The sequence below is a fragment of the Chironomus tepperi genome, unplaced genomic scaffold, assembly GCF_022539635.2.
Source record: "Chironomus tepperi strain 1889 unplaced genomic scaffold, CSIRO-AGI_Ctep_v1 contig_175, whole genome shotgun sequence".
Classification (NCBI taxonomy): Eukaryota; Metazoa; Arthropoda; class Insecta; order Diptera; family Chironomidae; genus Chironomus; species Chironomus tepperi.
The window spans coordinates 842557-860905 of record NW_027226297.1 but is presented as its reverse complement, the minus strand read 5'-3'; the positions used below and the strand labels follow the sequence as shown (position 1 = coordinate 860905).

The window sequence follows — 18349 nt, the reverse complement described above, 5'->3', positions numbered from 1 at the left end:
ACTACTGGAGTAAGTACATTGTTACTTTTTTAAGGACTCTTTCGTACACACATTTCTCATAACTAAATAATGTTGCTGTGCTGTAAATTTACACGTACATAGTCGAGTGTGTTTGAAATTTTGTTGTCGAATGTATGAAAAATGTTGATAAATTCATGTAAATGGGAAAATCACGTGTTGATAACAATCGCACTTACATTTTTTTTCCGTGGAAATGAGTTTTCATGTTTGGTATGAATGGTCTTTTTTATGTATAATATGCAATTTTGTGTTTTTTCGTACCAACACATCGCGGAATAATTTTCTCTTAAAAATTGAGCGATAAGCAATTTTGGTATCGTGGAAAATCGTGCATGTGAATTCATACCTAAAATTGGTTTTTTTCCCAACATATTTGTATTTCCGCTTGCTATATTCATGTAGCTTGAAAGCTCTGGGAAATATCGCGAAAAATACAACATGCTGTACTAATTTTAGATCTCCAAAACTTAGATTCATTGAATTTCCTTCGTGGAAAATCTATTAATATTTAATACATATTATACCGTATAACATGTTGTTTGCCTTAAATTGTGCGCACGAAAATAGAAATTAATATTTATTAGCCTGTTGTCGAAAATACTCAATTGAATTAATTCGAACTAATTTTATCAGAACGTACATTTTCACTGGGAACTTTGCTGCTCAAGTTACTCCGCATCGGAGCTCCTTTATTAACACCAAATGGAAGCCGCCTATGAGAAGCTGTCTATTGTGAAGACCAAATATCCTATTTCGATCCCGAACAACACAGAGTGTTCGCTAAGGCATCGCTACGTTTCCGTGTTAACGATGAGACGCAAAGTTACCCGCGACAGCACCGTGACGACTGATTTTGACTCATATTTATGGCAAATAATGCAGTTCGCCTAACTGTGCTGCTCGGGAATGATTTTTACTGTTGTGTGCCACTCGGAAAAATGACAACTCCTTAACAAGGGTCTGACAGTCAAAATATAGTACAATAGTTTCCACAGTTCTTAGTCTGCTTGACCTTTTGATCTTCAATTGTTAGAATTACACAGATGTGTCCTGAAATATCTTTAAATCATGTATTTATTCAAGATTTTCAGCATTTCAGTGTGAGAGTTTTCTCAAATTTTTTATATTCATTCTTCAAATAGAATCGCATAATCTTCAAATATGTAGCAGTTAGTGTGCTACAAGTAAATAATTAAAAGAAAAACGGTGTTAAGACATCAAATAATTAAAACATGCTGAGCCATAAAGTTCCATCATAAACATTCACTCATACCTTCGAGAAATTCAAAATTTTTTAAACCTTAAGCTCTTGTATAATCACAAAATTCTCAGTATTAAAACACGTTGAAGCATCAAGTGTAAACATATACATAAGCTAAGGGACAGTTTATATATTACGTAAAGGGAATTTGGAAAATTTGGAGAAAATTGGCGACCGAGCTATGTTCTGCGATAAGGAAGTTAAAGGACAGGATAAAAGACTATCCAAAGCACCTAGTCTGAAGGGTTGGAGCCCCACAATCATGGTAAGGTAAGGCTTTCAATCGATCATTTCCGAAATCAGCTTGTAGCAATTAATTACGTGAGGTTCTTTAGGGTAGGAGGAGGACTTAGTCTTTGTTACGCCTCAAACAATGAAGGGGATGGGGCCAAAAAGTTGGATTTTTTCGAGTTACGTAATAATTGAACAACCCCTAATCCAATGTTAATTTAACAATAAAAATATTAAACGAAAGTTTTAATTTTGATTCTTCTTTTTCTCAAATGAGTGAAAAAGGTACTTCTGTGTATGTAATTTGGGATGAGAAATGAAAAGAATACGGAATTAATTTTTTATGCGATAAGAAAACGAAGAAATAAGGTATGGAAGTTGTTCATGACGTAATCTAAAAACGATAATGTTATATTAAAAAAAAATATTACATTCATGAAAATGGGTTAATCCTTACCAGCGATAATGATCATGCTGGATATATTCTATTTAAGGATTAAAATTAATTATCAAATTCAATGAAAATTTTAAATTAATTTTTATAGGTTTTAGAGTTAAAAATGAGGGTATTAAATGATAATGTGAGGCTTATGCGTGTAGAGAATCAATTAAAAGCTTTTAATTATGATTGTACCGAGCAGCACAAATGGAATAGGGTTAGTCATGGTTGCTTTTGCTAATAAAAAATAGAGACTGCCTCTGAAAGACATTCACATGTTCATTCCGGATACCATAAGTCGGTTAATCGATACAAAATCCGGCATCAGGCAACTATGACTCTGGCACGGAAGTGGATTCAAGCAGAATCGAGCACTAAGTCAGAGTCACGTCACTCTGAGTCATTTGTATTGTTCGGGATATCAACAGAATCAGTTCCGCAATATTCAGCCAGGTTGATAATATTTTCAATCCTTGCTATATTTAACACTTCTAAACAAGGATTATATCTCATAACACATACATCATCGAAAGTAATAAATTTTTAAAGCTTAATTAATTTCTAGTGAATTGGAAAAGGAGCTTCTCCTTCATTACTTCAATATTGAATGGCATGTGTTACAGAGCATTTAAATTGACATACACAAAATGTGTAAAGTTTACATAACCATCAATCGAGTCGTCGTCATCATCATCGATAATACATAAATCAACGATGGGTAGGTAGACAGATTATATCATCAAACAGACAGTTCGTGTGAAAAGTACTTTTACTAAAAACAAATAATGAAATTCACTAGTGGGCAGTCTGTGTTTGTAGAAAGTGTCGTAAGTGGGATGGACAACACAAACTTTTTTCACTGTCCTTCGTTGGAATCCACAAGGAAGAAAGAGGCGTCCTGTTGCTCCAGAGGGAATATGACGTAGAATGGATAGATGTCAAATTGATGTAGAAACAAAGAAATTGTACATGCTTTGTGATATAGCCAATAATAGAATTGTCCATGTTGACAAGTAGAAAGTGTCCAAGTTTGAGTATGTCTCCAATAACTAAGTAAGTTTGTGTTAAATGTTGTGGCCTTTAAATATTCTGTGAATTCTATTTTAAGGCAGATTCATGGGCACAATGGCAACCATTCAGAAGCTACTCTGATCAGTACAACGTGTTCGATTAAGCATCGTTACATTCTGTATTTACGGTATGCGGCACCATCAAGGCAGATTTCGACCACATTATCCCGTTCGGGTATTTTCTTTATGGGCGTATTTTCTGATTCGGGCTTACATGCTTGTGCTTGATCCTGAACTACACAAAACTCTTTCAACATAGAGCTTTTAAAGACTCCATCAAACACCTTTTATTACTACCAAAATAGAACCCCTGAAGAGGTAGAGCATTGGATAAATCAATAAAAAAATAAATTTGTAAAAAAAAACATCAAAAAAGGATTTTAACACAACTTCGAAATTATTTCGCAGCTGGTAGGATTCGAACCTACGCTCCCAGAGGGAATCTGATTTCAAGTCAGACGCCTTAACCACTCGGCCACAACTGCTTAAAATTTCATATATTTTGCTTGTTTACAAAGTTACTGATTGACTGAATTTTTCTAGCCAATTATTGTCAAGCCCTGCAGCAGCATGCTTTATTTGTACTTTTTCCCATACATACAATGACATACGTGCTATGTCAAAATTCTTTGTTACATAAAATCCATTCATCAGATTGTGTTGTTAGCACAATCATACGTCAAAATATGCATGACTTGTGAAGCCTTGTGGAGAAAAATTCTTAGTTTTTTGAGGCTTCAAAGCTTGCACGTATAGGCTCGTGGATTGAACAATTTGTGAAATTCTGAATTTTTCCTTTGATTCTTTAGTGCCAATTTTACATATTGAAAAGTTAAAAGTACGAAATATAAAATAGAACCGAGAAATTCATTTATTCTGCATCAACCACCAAAAGTAATCAGGTCGAGTGGATATTTGAATGATGATTACTTCATGTGCATGAACTCGTGAATAATGTAAAGAGGAAAATGCTCAAAAATTCTCAAAAGTTCTTTAACTTCCATTCAAGCATGAAATGTATTTGACATATATTTTTTAATAAACATCTGTGTCTTATCTTCCTTCCTACAAATATGCAGATATTTCATAAAATTCATTTTATTTCGTATAAATCAACCTATTGATTTTTCCTTCACATTTGACTTTATTTCCGATGGTACATAAAGTTCTTTTTATCTATCCTTAGTATGTGAAAAATTGAGTTTTACAAGAGCTAAATGTTTGGAACTAGAGAATTTTCATCTCTTGATAACGAATGGAACGAAATTTTTCAAGCTATAGCTCTATCATAAAATTCAACTGGGGAATATTTGAATTTTACTCTTGGGATATAAAATACCTCAGGATGAATTTATGCTTCTGTTTGCAACCCGCTTAATTTCAAACAAAATAAAAAAAAGAGAAAAATAATAAAATTGAGATGTCCCTATTGAGACAGTATGAATCGCAAAAGACACATATCTCGGGGAGTTTTAGTAGTTGATCTGTAGTAAATGAACTCAACAATTTTTAATATAATTGTTTTTTTTTGTTATAGTTTCTTTCATCATGTCATGGCCAAAGATTATTGTTTATTTCTATTGTCTTTTTAAACTCAAAACTCAATTTTATTGAAGATAAAGTTTTCAGTTAAGGTGGTATGGTATTAGAGCGGAGTGGAATCTGGGGAATATATCAAGTCATTTAGAGTCCAATGGGAGAATAAGATCTCTGTGGTCGTGTGGTTAGATAACAGATCCGATATTTGTATCACTCTATTGTGAGTTTGTGGGTTCGGTCCTCACCTGATCATTCCATCGGGTACTGTCGATATGACAAGAATTCGCAAAGTTCTCACGGAATTACAATCTTTGATTGACTTAATCCCTAGTGGACAAAGAGCATGATCTCAATAGCAGAGGACCCTAATACCACGCTTGCGGGGATGCTTAACGAGTTTATTTAATTACAGCAACATTTTGTTTGTTCGGGAACGATACAATCAGGTACAATCAAACGATCACGAATAGAAATCGAATGATCGATTAACAATCAATGATCGGTGACAGAAGCACGAGATGCAGTTCTTGTTCTTATTTTATCCGCTACTACCGGTTATTACGGTTCCCTTGCATTTAAAGTTACCCAGAGCTCCAATTTCATCTTATGAAATACGGTAACATTAAACAGAACAAAGGGTATAAACTTCTGAGAAACTCAAATTTGCTAATTGCAAAATTCAAACTGACAACCTTCGAATTATCACACCAAATTTGAGCCAAGCACATTGCCACTCCACAGAGGAATTTAGCTCCTCGAGCATTAGTGACTAAAACTGTTCGTAAAAGTTTTATTTTAAATTTTATTAATTCAAACTTCCGGACTCTTGATGAATAATAAATTTAGAGGAAATTTACAATCATGAGAAATTGTCTGAGCAAGAAGAAATAAAGGATTTATGATAATTTCTAAGTTTACTAAGAAAAAGAAACGATAATAATCATTGAATATTTATTGACTGCTTAATAATTCAGCTTTTGAAAAATTATAATTAGGAATTAATTAATTCAACTGTTTATTTAAATCCTTTCAAATATTTTCAAAGATTGAAAAGATTCAAAGGAAGTAGGAAATTTTGATAGACTAAAATCACCATTTTGGCAATTCCAATTAGGTAGATGCAAATATCAATTAGAATTCTGCTGCAATTGGTAAAAATGGATAAGGAATAAAATCCCTGTGACCTAAACGCATTTTCAAGCTACTCAATGCATTGAAACCCACCGTCACGATGTCGTTAAGGTAACTTCGCGTGTTTAGTCAGTGACAAAGCGATGACCTTGAAAATACAATGTGCAGTTCGAGTTTCCGTGAAAAAATTTTAGTTTTTTAGTCAGCTAATGAATTAGCTGTGAAATAATCTAATCAACGATAATTCTGATTGAATATGACCTCTAATGTTCCTTAAGTGATCAAATTGGCCAGAAAATTGTTCCTGAACATTGCATGAATCACCAAAAAAATAAATTTCCAAAAAATCCATCAAAAAAGATTTTTAACAACTTCGAACTTAATCGCAGCTGGTAGGATTCGAACCTACGCTCCCAGAGGGAATCTGATTTCAAGTCAGACGCCTTAACCACTCGGCCACAACTGCTTAAAATTTCATATTTTCGGTTTTGCTCCACAACTTTCATCAATGTTTCATTTTCACTTCTTTTTATTCCTTTTTTTGCGTTGTCTCAAGATTATCAAGTAAACTGCAGATCACGATTTGCGAACAAAAGCTTTTTTGTTGTTGTTGTAGTTTCATATAGGTATGAATTTGTTGAAATATTGTTTTGCTAGCATTTGTTTTATTTTTCAATTTTAAATGCAAAAATGTCAATTTTATAATCAATTGTAGTTTATAGGCATGCATGTACTCTTTTGTTTATTAATATAAATCTTTTGTTTTTGTTAACAAAAAAATCTTATTAAGATTTATTGAAAAGGCAAAATGAATCAAATTGGGTTAGCAAATTTTTTAAAAAAAAGTGAATGCCTTAGGTCAGTGAGGCACAACTTGTGGGCCGCAGCACGCTAGTGTGCCGTTAAAAATATTTGAAAATGCCATGAACCGTATATCGTGCGCGGTTTCAGTCGAGGTTTCCCACCAAGGTGTACCGCCAAAAATAAAAGGTTACTCACAACTGTCTTAATCAAACCTTTTTAAGAAACAAGAAGTAAAATTGATTTTGCAAAATCAATTGATGTACAACAATCTATCCGATTTTGGATCAATATAAAAGGAAGAAAATTAAAGAGAAAAAGGAAAAAGGAATCCAATGAGTTTTTTTTTCTTATTTAACAAGGTTCTTTTATGTGCTGCATGCATAGTCAGAATGAATTCAAAATTGAGATTTATACATCCATAGAAGATTTCACTTTCATTTCATCTATTGTATACAGTTTTCATTACAGATTAAAGAAGCTTAGATTTTGAGCTTAACACGTATGAATACTAGAACTTGTGTAGTTAAGCCAGCTTTAAGGATAAATAACAAAACAAACATTCTATTTAGAATTCTGTCTGTAAATGTAGTTCAGCAAGTTTAAATAACTTTAAAGATTCAAACAATAAAATCTGGTTAGATTCCATTCCGTCATTTATCGTAATCTGACCCTTTTCCCATCGAATGCCTCCTGCCTTCTAATATATCAAAAACATGAAAATTTATTATCTTATCACGTACTTTATATTGAACTCATTGATTTCTATTTAAATTGAAATATTAAATTAGAAAATCAATCTTTGTAAATCTGTTAAGAACATTTTATTGATTTTAAGGCTAATGATAAAATATGTAAAGGATCTAAAAGCAGCGTGAATTTGTGTATAATAATGACTTATTGATGTTTCGATGTTTTCTTACTTTTTAATGGGTTTTTTTTTTGTTGTTGAAAAAATGAGTTGCTTACTTGGTTGTTGTTGTTGTGTTCTGGTGATATTTCAAGATCAAGCATCTTGCTCATGCATGTTCTATTAACAACGCTTGTGTACACGCTTTTATTTCACTCACATTGTTTTTAATTCACACGAAAAATTAAATCGAAAAAAATTTTAAATTTCAGTTAAAAATTAAATTTTTCTAAAACCGCACAACAGTTTTCCAAAAAACTTAGTTGTTGTAAGGTTTTTAAACATTTATTACTATTAACAATGATTTTAAATCAATTTGAGACATTCAGTACAACAATTATCATTACACAAGCATACTACGTATGTATCATAAGTAACAATTTCTCCTAAAAGTTATGCAACGCAATTAATTTGTCATTTTCATCTTAGCGCATTATTTCAAAACATTTTTTGATCAAGTAAACAGTTCTGTGAAAATAACAAAATAAATTAATTAAAGATGCCAGAAGCTCTTAACAGTGACGAATACGATGCAACTCAGCTGCCTGATTATCTAAGACTTTATTACAAACGTCTGTTTCCACATAAACAGTTCTATCGATGGCTTTCATATAATTTATGTGAGTAATAATTTTGGCGCCAAAAACAAGAGTAAAAACAAATTTATAGAAAAATTAAGTTTCAAACAAAAATATGCTATCAAGGAAGAAATAAGCAAAAGAATATGTGAAAAGAATGCATGACCTAATGCCCTTAAAAATTTTTGTTTTGAAATCCAATCGATTTTATTCTAATAGACAATCTGTAATTAATCTTTAAATTATTTAATTGTAGCTGAAGATGGGATCTTTACGCACCGAGAATTCTCATTTACCATGCAGGATGACATTTATATTCGTTATTTATCATTCGAGAATCAATCTGAGATGGAAAAAGAAATTTGTTCAAAAATTCCTCACAAAATTGATATCGGTAAGATCCATAAATATATGTCCCTAAAAATTTACTTATTCATCGTCAATTGATAACAGGTGCTGTATTCAACATACGACCAAAAAATCATCGATCAAATCCAAACATAAAGCCAATGCAGCGTGAATTGGTATTTGATATTGACTTGACAGATTATGATAATGTTCGTACATGCTGTAATGAGGCGAATATCTGTAACAAATGTTGGAAATTTATGGCCGTTGCATGTAAAGTCATAGATATAGCATTAAGAGACGATTTTGGATTTGAGCACATTCTGTGGGTGTTTTCTGGTCGACGTGGAATTCATTGCTGGATATGTGATAAAACAGCAAGACATCTTGATTCGAAAGGCCGTGGTGCTATTGCTGACTATTTACAAGTATCAATGAGCGGTGGTGAAAACTCGGTCGCTAAAGTAACACTTTACGATAAACAGCATCACAGTATTCGTCGTGCACGTTCCATAATCGAACCGTTATTTAATGAAATTATTATTGAAGATCAGAATGCTTTTGGCTCAGCTACGGGTACCGAGCGTCTTTTAAAAATGGTGCCTGATGAGAATTGTCGAAAGGAATTACAAAATTTATTCTCAAATACAATGGCTGATTCGAAAAGCATTTGGAGTACATTTGTTGGATATTTCGAGTCATTGCGAGTAAAGAGTCAATTGAAGCCAAAACTTCGACACATTATTGAGGAAGTACAGCTAGCAATGCTCTATCCACGACTTGATATTAACGTCAGTAAAGGCACAAACCATTTATTGAAAGCACCATTCTGTGTACATCCAAAAACTGGAAAGATCTGTGTGCCTTTTAATCCAAATTTAGCAACAAAATTCGACCCAACGACAGTTCCGAAAGTTAATTTGCTTCTTAAAGAAATCGATACATTTGATCAGAAGAATACTGATGCGACTGAGACGCCAGAGGATAAAGCTAGCCGGGTTAAGGATTTCAAAAAAACATCAATGTTTAAGGCAACAGTGATTTTCGAGGAATTCATCCGCAAACTTGAGCAAAGCACAAAGGCTCAAGCAATAACTGTAAGCGATAAAAGGATGGAATTTTAATGAAATACAAAAAAAAAAGAATTTTTATTGTAAGAAATTGCCCTCATTTCCACATTATGATTATTACTGTGCTTTTATTTCTAAAACGGATGTTGAAACAAAACCACAAAGAATTTTCATTGCTTGTTGTTTTTACTTTTTTCAACGGGATTATCATTTACAGTGTCTTAAGCTGATGCTTATGGCTATAATGCTGTCTAAAGTGATTTTTTAGGCTGCTTTTTATGGATAAATTAGTCTAACGTTCTGTAATGTATACGGAAATTTTGTTATTAAAAGGAATCGTGCTGTTAATCCTTTAAGCTTTAGATTTATGATTAGGTACGGATTATTCAAAAGATTTTAAACTTTTAACTTGAACTTGAAATTCAATTTTTTTAGCCATAAAAACTCAAGTTTAATCTTTTTGGCAACAAAACCATCATTAAAATCAAATCATAAGCTCATGCCCCACTTGAACAATTTCCAAAAGCAACTCCCCGACACTCAAAAAATACACAATCTACCAAATCAGACACGCGATTAGAAACAATGTTGAAAAATATGCAGCACGTGTTATGTGAATGAACTTTTCAAGTCTCGTTTGAAGTTTTATATGACACGAGAGCTTTTTCCCCATCAGCACATCTTAATAAAGAAAATTAATTCAATTATGATGGGAATGCTCTAATGACTGCGTGTCTCTACATTTTGATTAATGACTTTAATGGTAACAGCAATGTGCGTCGTATGGTGTAAATTGGATTTATATGCTGTGATTACATTTTTTAAAGCTCTTGTACATACTGGGATTTTGTATTCATGGAGAAGTTGTCATGAGTCGACTCGACTTAGCATAGAGCTCGAAATTGACTCGATTCTATGTCAGAGCACGAAGTTGGCTCGACTCTATGCCAGAGCACGAAGTCGACTCGAGTCTATACAAGATCTCGAAGTCGACTCGACTCTATACTGAAGCACGAAGTTGGCTCGACTCTATATCAGAGCACGAAGTTTGCTCGACTCTATACCAGAACACGAAGTTGGCTCGACTCTATACCAGAGCACGAAGTTGGCTCGTCTCTATATCAGAGCACGAAGTCGAGTCGACTCGATATTAGAGCTCGAAGCTGGCTTGACTCTATACCAGAGCACGAAGTTGGCTCGACTCTATATCAGAGCACGAAGTTGGCTCGACTCTATATCAGAGCACGAAGTTGGCTCGACTCTATATCAGAGCACGAAGTTGGCTCGACTCTATACCAGAGCACGAAGTTGGCTCGACTCTAAACCGGAACTCGAAGTTGGCTCGACTCGATATTAGAGATCGAAGCTGGCTCGAGTTTATACCAGAGCACGAGGTTGGCTCGACTCTATACCAAAACTTCATAAAGATTTTAAATAGTCGATTTCGAGCTCTGATTTCTAAAGATTTCTATATTTTTCTTTAAAACTTCTATTAACACTTCCACAAATATGTAGATTTCAAGATCCCATTTCCAAGTATGTGCTAAAGTACTTGAATATGCTTTTAAAAGAATAATTTCAAGAGTTTGAAGCATTATGCAAATAAAATGGATAGAATCATTGAAACGAGAAAAAGCAATTGCTTTAATTATTGCATATACTCATGTTGAATTGTGAATATCACAAAAGCATAGTTGACACAATGCATCAAAGAGTCTTGTGATCATAGATAGTTACATAGTTGCGCATATATTCTCAAATTAAAGTTGTATGGAATGTCGTGAATTGCGATAGCATTTTAAACGAGAGGAACTGAAAGAATCTTTAATTCTTGGGGCAATTCGCTTATTACGCTACGGAATGCAAAGCTATTTTAGAATTGAGCAATGGAATTCTCGGAATTTCCATTGATTAAATCAGATTTACCTTTCCCCTGGAACTTCTTAGGTGAACAATCCGATCCAATTAAAAATGCATAAAATAACACTAAAATGTGGCAATTTGGCTTTCAGAGTAAGCAATAAGATTAAGCTTCTAGATTACAATAATGTTATAGCCTACTGCTATACATCTTCTTACCACAATTAATTGCTAATTTCATTAGAATTGAAACGTAAAGTATCATAAAAAAGCAACAATTTATTAGAGTGGCTTGAAGCTTTATTAAGACATAAAACCAAATTAGTTCCGAGAAAGCTTCAATTCATCAACAGATGAATAACATTCTCAATGAATACAATATACATAATCAATCGTTCTAGTGAAACTTGCCATCCATGAAGGACAATGGTCATTAAAATATTTCCATTTAATTCAAAAAGCTCATAATAATGAAATAGCAAATAGCAATAATCCTTACAGCAGACGTGTATTTATGTTGGATTATGGAAATGTTGTCATGTAGAACGAGAAAAATTTTCAATAGTACATATCCTATGTAAATTGAGTGCTACGAAGCAAGTGTTAATCAACTATGAATAAGGGAATGAAATAATTCCGAGTATTTAAGCTTTTCGTAATAAGTATTTTGATGGAAAATCTCATGAAAGTTTTTATGGAGCGACTGGCATATTTTGATGAATTAAACAACTTTATGATGATGCAGAAGGTTCTTTGATCCCCGCTGTTGCAAGCTTTTTGTAAGAAAAACCCTAAATTGTCTTGACGGTGGGCTTTGCGGGTTGTGTCGTTTAGGCATTGTTGATCTATCAGATTGAAATTCGAACCTCCGTTCTGATAAGCAGCAAAAAAGCAACAATGGTTTAGTTGATTTGAAAGTCGAGCAATCGACCCAAAGGTCCGGGTTCGATCCCAGTGAGAATCTTGTTGAATTTGAATGAGTTTTCTCTGTTCTAGTCACTCCACCTCAGTTTTTTGTGATTTCTTGTACAAATTGTATCTAGGTACGTTGCATTGATATACCCTGCGTCATACAGCGTGCAGAGTTGGGGATAGCAAAACGTCCATGGGGACAAAACCACGACGTCAACACGACAAAAATCATCGTCTTCAAGACAAAAAATCAAAATACGCATGCATTATCATCGAGAAATCGATTCATTTTAATAAATCCAAAATTAAGTTGCAAAGCCTCTGGCTAGGTCTCTTAAAATTGAATTGTTATTCATGAAATACAGAGATAAAATTTGAGATCCTACCACTGAGCTGTCGGAGGTTACTTGACTACATGGCAATGTGCCGTATAAAATTATACATTTTCTGTATCCCCCTTGCTACTACTCCACCAATAGCATGTCCTTGATTGACCATTACAGGAAACATATTCTAACAGGTCTCCTCTCCTAAATGTCAAACATAATTTATGAACGACTTCCTAACCATCTCATCCTTCTGTCTACAAAATGTACAGAATATTATTTTGAATCTTACCATTATAAATGTGAATTCCTAATCCAGATTATCTTTATGTGGCTGTAAAAAAAATGCATATTGGCAAAGAACCTATATGCATACACAGGATAAAAAAATAATCAAAATCAATAAGAAGCTTCATCAACAGCTATTCAATGTCGCAAATGCACCAGTTGAACAGTTGAATCATCAAAAATATAAATATTTAAGATCCTTTCGTCCGCAATATGACAGACGCCTTTGTGTACACTGAAAGAGCTATTTTGCCTCTATAAAAATCTATGATGTGCAAAATTATGGCCTTATTTTAAACGAGCTGTATCAATTAATTTTTATGGTCCTTGATAACAGATTTTTTGGTCGTTTCATCAAATAACATTCACAGTGTCATGAAAATTAATTACTGGACGCAAAAAAATTATAATTTCAATTACGGGTCATATTATCTGTAATTATACAGAGTGTAAAGACAATTAAAAATCATGTTATCCCTTGAAACAAGCAAGTCATTCCAAAATTTAAAAATTGTATCAAATGTCACTGCTGGTTGAGATTACAATTTTTTTTATTTTTTGAGTGTGGATGTAAAGGCCACAATTATCAATGGAAATGACATGAGAACAATCCCTTACGGACTTTTATATTTATTTTTGTGATGAATGTGCTTTGATGCTCCCTCAGGTACGTAATTTAAATAATATTTCTGTAATTAAAAAGTCCTTCTGTCTGTCGGTGCTAGACGATTCCTAGGAAATAATTCATAGTATAATTAAAAGGGATGATATGAATGTTATGCAAATTTAGTTCCTCTTACATCAAAAAACTTTTTGATTAAAACATGATTATATGGAAATTTTTGAAAATAAATATCGTTTGGTCAGGTGAGAAGAGACAGGATTTCATTAGTTTGAAAATATGGATATGAGATGAACTTTTTGTTATGGTATTAAAGAGAAATAATGTTGTAATGATAGATAGTCAGAATGAATGAAAGCTTTTGAGTTGTTCCAGTGCTGTCCACACTGTGTATCATAGAATAAGCTCAGTTGTCTTGTCTACTTAAGATCTGAAGCTTAAGATTTAGTATTTTGAACTAACTAAGGACTAACACTAGGATTTGAACCTAGTTTCACATAGTTTATAGGCAATACTGAGTTGTTCAATGTGCAACTCATACCAAGGGTCTGATTCTATAGCTGATTTGAAAATAAAATGCAAAATGTGAAAATAAAAGTCATTATTTTTACGACTTTCTCAATGACGTCTGATCTCATCTGACTATGGTGTTATGTTAATTGTATGTGATGACTATAATAGTTATGACACACTTACTCACTTGCTTCGATGGTTGTCGTACAGATGAAATGTTATCCATGACCTTCCATAGATGTTACCTAAAACTAGCTTTATCGCTGGCTACCGCTTAACAATTTCTAATTCCAAGCACCCCGAATAGCACAAGGCGGCAAAAAAGACGAAATCCGTCTTTAGGTAGACGTCATGGCGCCGCTACGTCAAATGCACGTCGCGCCGCACTTTTTTCGACGTGGAGCAACTAGACGGCAACGCTGTGCTATTCGGATACAATACTGTCTCGATCGACTATTTACTCAATTTTGTATAAACACATTAATTGACAAACAGTAATTAGTAAGGGGCCGTTCACTTATTACGTTACGCAAAAAAACGAATTTCTAGACCCCCCCTCCCCCCCTCGTTACAAAATGTCGTTACAAAAAAAATTTTTTGGTTGAGGCTGTTACAAAATCTTAGACCCCCCTCCCCCCTAAAAAGCGAACGTAATAAGTGAACGGCCCCTAATAGAATTAGCTTAAGGCAACATCTTTGTCAGGTCATGAATCATAATTGATGTGTACGGCTAGTGATATAAGTAAGAACATTTATTTATGCATATAAATTTTGTAAAACAAACAAAAACAATTAAAAGCTTTATAAATGTGCGAATTCTTCATCAGCTTCGTAATTAAAATTCTAATTAAATAACAAGAAAATTTCAATGCCCGGGCGATAGAAATGAAGAATTCTTTACCACGGAGCTTTTAAGGCTTCACCGAACCTCTTTTATTTTGTCACGTCATAATTCATATTAAGCCATATGAATGGAAAAAAAGGCATCTTCTCTTTGAAGCTAATAAATGCTTTGGCGGAGCCTTCTTCATTTGTGTCACTCGGTACACAAGTTTGAGGAATATAATAACATTTTAAAAATGTAATTATCATAAATTTATTTCATGAGAAGTTAATGATCTTTTTAGCATTTTATTTGCATCTAAATGAATGGCTTCAATTTGAATACTTTAATTGATGTTATGATCTATCTGCTCTACATAAAGGCTGACACTGTAAAATGAATTGCAATAACCATGCTTCGATGGGCTGGAATGGATGCTGTAAGACCTGTGAAGCTCCTCATATGAATATCAAGAGGACATCCAAAGAACTCATATAAGGAAACTGTTGATAGAGATTGTCCTGAATTTGATATTGGAAATTTCAAAGTGCTTCCCAGCGATAGAGTCTGTTTTAGGCGTCATTGAGCACAATTCATCTGCAAGGTCAGCAAAGAGAAGATGATTAAAATTTGAAATTTATCCAAAACTTTTGAAAATTTAAGCAAATATTTAACTTTGTGATTAAGTTCAGTTGGAATCGCAAATTAAATAAATATCTCAATCCTTCTCCTTGAAGCATTTCGAATAATGCAGAGGAATGCTATAATCCCAATCTTATTGTGCACTTTTCTTCATCAAATTTCAATATTGAATCAGATTCAAAATTTCATTGCAGAAAAATTGCTACAGTTTTCATTTTTCGCTTAAGAAAGTGCATGATTATTCCAATTTATTCATTTTAAAAGTTCTTAAGAAGCTCATAAATGCAATCTTCATGAATTGCTTTCAGCAGCTAAAGTGAAGAAAATTGAATTTTGAATTAATTAAATTGAAATTTAATGACTTATGATTTTTTTTTGCAAATAAATGCTTTATCATGCAGCTATTGATGTTTGTTGATGCTGATGCAAAGTGTAATTAATTTTTATGTTTTATATTAAAATGGCAATTCATGTTCAATTGAGAAAAATTTGTGGTTAAAATTTGACATCATAATCCTTCATTTAGAAGCAGAGCATGGTCTATCCACGTGCACAGCGTTAATATGTCCGCATTGGGGTTCTACCAGGGGCGTAGCAAGGGATGAAGCGGACTTTGGGGAGAATAGACACTAGGCTAAATTTAATCGCTTGACAACAAAGTCTAAAATTGCAAGTGTCAGGATATGGAGCGTATTTTTTGAGATGTGACAAAAACACGTGTTTTCTGAGGTTGATGTCGAAATCAGTTTTTTGACCATAACTCTTTAACGGAGAAGAGCTAAATAATGGTTGATGTACGTATGGATACTTAAGTGTTATCTCCGAAATAGACACAAAAGAGTCATTACCACTTCCTTCTATTCTTGCTTTAACATTGATTTTGGTTGATAAGACAACCGCTTAATACGAAAACATTCACCCTTAAAAATCTCTGAACTCATTTCTTTTTGATCTGTTTACTGCTTTATGGAAGTATGCTAAGATATTTAAGAAAATAAAGAAAAATAAAAATAAAATCATTTTCTGCATGAAATATAAAAGCTTTTTTTCGCATATAGAAGATGAAAGAGTCTTTTTCTGCTGATTACTTCAAATGTGAAATAAGAAAAGCTTTTTTTTTTTTATTTTACTTTGCTCATAAAGATTGTCATACAAGTATTTGTGGTTAGGATTTTGAAAATTTATGTTCCTCAAATCCTTGTTTATTTGAGTTGAGCGAACATGAACAATTTTGCTGGTTTAAAGAATAAATGCTTCAAAATTTATTTCAATGCAATTCGCGAAAATAAATCAATAAAGTCAATGCCATTGGAACTAAAGCAGTTCACGTGTTCTTTAATCATCTACATAGTCAGCCTTAAAGAATTAATAGAGCTTCCTCAAGTCTTTAATTCCAAAAGCCACATAGTGTGCGACGTCAAACGAGGCTCTGATCTATACATCGTGCGTTAACCTAGCAAGCCACAATCCTTAAATACAAGCTATCGAGAGATCCGAACTGGAACTAATCTATTTATAATTTATTGCAATTTATAATCAGTAAAACCTAAAATAGATTTTCATTCGTCTACTGATATATTCAAACTGAGATTATGTAGATGGATGAGATTAATGTTGTCTTGGAGCTATATTTATCATGACAATAAATCTCTATAAAGACTTAAGAGAACTAAATAAAAATATTAAAATAAAGCAATAAGTTCTCTTATTAAATATCCTCAATCCATGGACTTCAAGCGGAAGGACGCAAAGAATAAGAAAATTATGTCCTTCATGGACAGAAAAAATATCTTCATAACGCACAATCTATTTCGAGTAAATGTGCATGGGTTTAATGTCCTCAGTTGATATTTTCATGTAAATTGTAACTTGGATTACACAAATATTTACTTCTACTATGGGTTGCATTTTTCTTCCTTTATTTGCATATCTACATTTGATATGAAAAAGAACTTTTAATTAAATTTCTAAAAAGAATTTAGGTACTCAGACATACTCAAATACAATATTTTCTTAATACATGATGAATATACTTAGTTGAAATATTTATTTGCATTTACGTATGTAACTTTTGGGTGACCAGGGTTGTTAAAACATATTTCACATATTTTATGTGTACACAGGGGAAAATGTGTGGATATATGTGAAAATCCACACATACCCACACGGATCTATACATTTTTTAATTAGTTCTACAGATCAATTACGATCCATGACATCTCTTAAAGCTTTCTCTATCGCTGGGTTCCGTTAACAAATTACGGATACCAAATTTAATGCTATATCTGTGCATAACTTCTCTTCATGAGTTCTTGAGCCTTTAACGAGCTCTTTTACCATCAACAGGATTTGACTTAATGGAGCTTCCACAGTTCTCCTAACAACATATTCTGCCCAGCTTGTTAGCCTTGATTCAAATTAATTCTTTATTATTATTTATTATTACTTAACGTTTAAAGAAAGACTGACATTTAATAAAAAACGAACTGCTTTGTCGGGACCAAACAGTACAAGAGAAAAATACAACGGCATCCATGCAAAGTCCCTGCAAACATAAAACAGATGTCAGCCCTTTTTCAAATTACAATCCAATTTACTGAGTAATAAAAAAGTAAGTATTAAATTAAAATTCTTTGTTAAAATAGCATTTTTCCTCATAAATTCATGACTGCCTGGAGATATTCTTCAGAATAATGAAAACTATAGAAAATTTGTGGAAAACTATGGAAAATTTGTGGAAAAATAGTTGATAAAAAATGTTTAGATTCATTTTCTTTTGTATAAATATTTACTTTTACATTATTTTTTGAAATGTAAATATAAATTGAATTGTGAATTATTTAAGTTAATGGATTATTTACATATTCCGTTTGCGAATAAAGAACAAAAGGTTTAAATCTCTGGAGCAATTTTTATCAAAAGTAATTCTTTTGTTAGTAAATTATCAAACATTCTAAAGGTCAA

At 32.9% G+C, this 18349-nt stretch overlaps 1 protein-coding gene and 2 non-coding genes across 3 annotated transcripts; 1 reads left to right on the top strand and 2 right to left on the bottom strand.

The window, feature by feature from the left end:
- Positions 1-3425: 3425 nt before the first annotated feature.
- TRNAS-UGA (transfer RNA serine (anticodon UGA)) lies at positions 3426-3507 on the bottom strand. Its single transcript has one exon. It is a non-coding gene; the product is annotated as a tRNA-Ser (tRNA).
- A 2569-nt stretch (positions 3508-6076) lies between these two features.
- Positions 6077-6158, bottom strand: TRNAS-UGA (transfer RNA serine (anticodon UGA)). The gene has a single exon. It is a non-coding gene; the product is annotated as a tRNA-Ser (tRNA).
- A 1691-nt stretch (positions 6159-7849) lies between these two features.
- Positions 7850-9566, top strand: Prim1 (DNA primase small subunit). The gene is made up of 3 exons (XM_070638558.1): positions 7850-8023; positions 8238-8375; positions 8435-9566. Exons 1-3 carry the CDS (start codon positions 7903-7905, stop codon positions 9451-9453), a joined length of 1278 nt encoding a protein of 425 aa, XP_070494659.1. The 5' UTR covers positions 7850-7902; the 3' UTR covers positions 9454-9566.
- The last annotated feature ends 8783 nt before the right edge of the window (positions 9567-18349 follow it).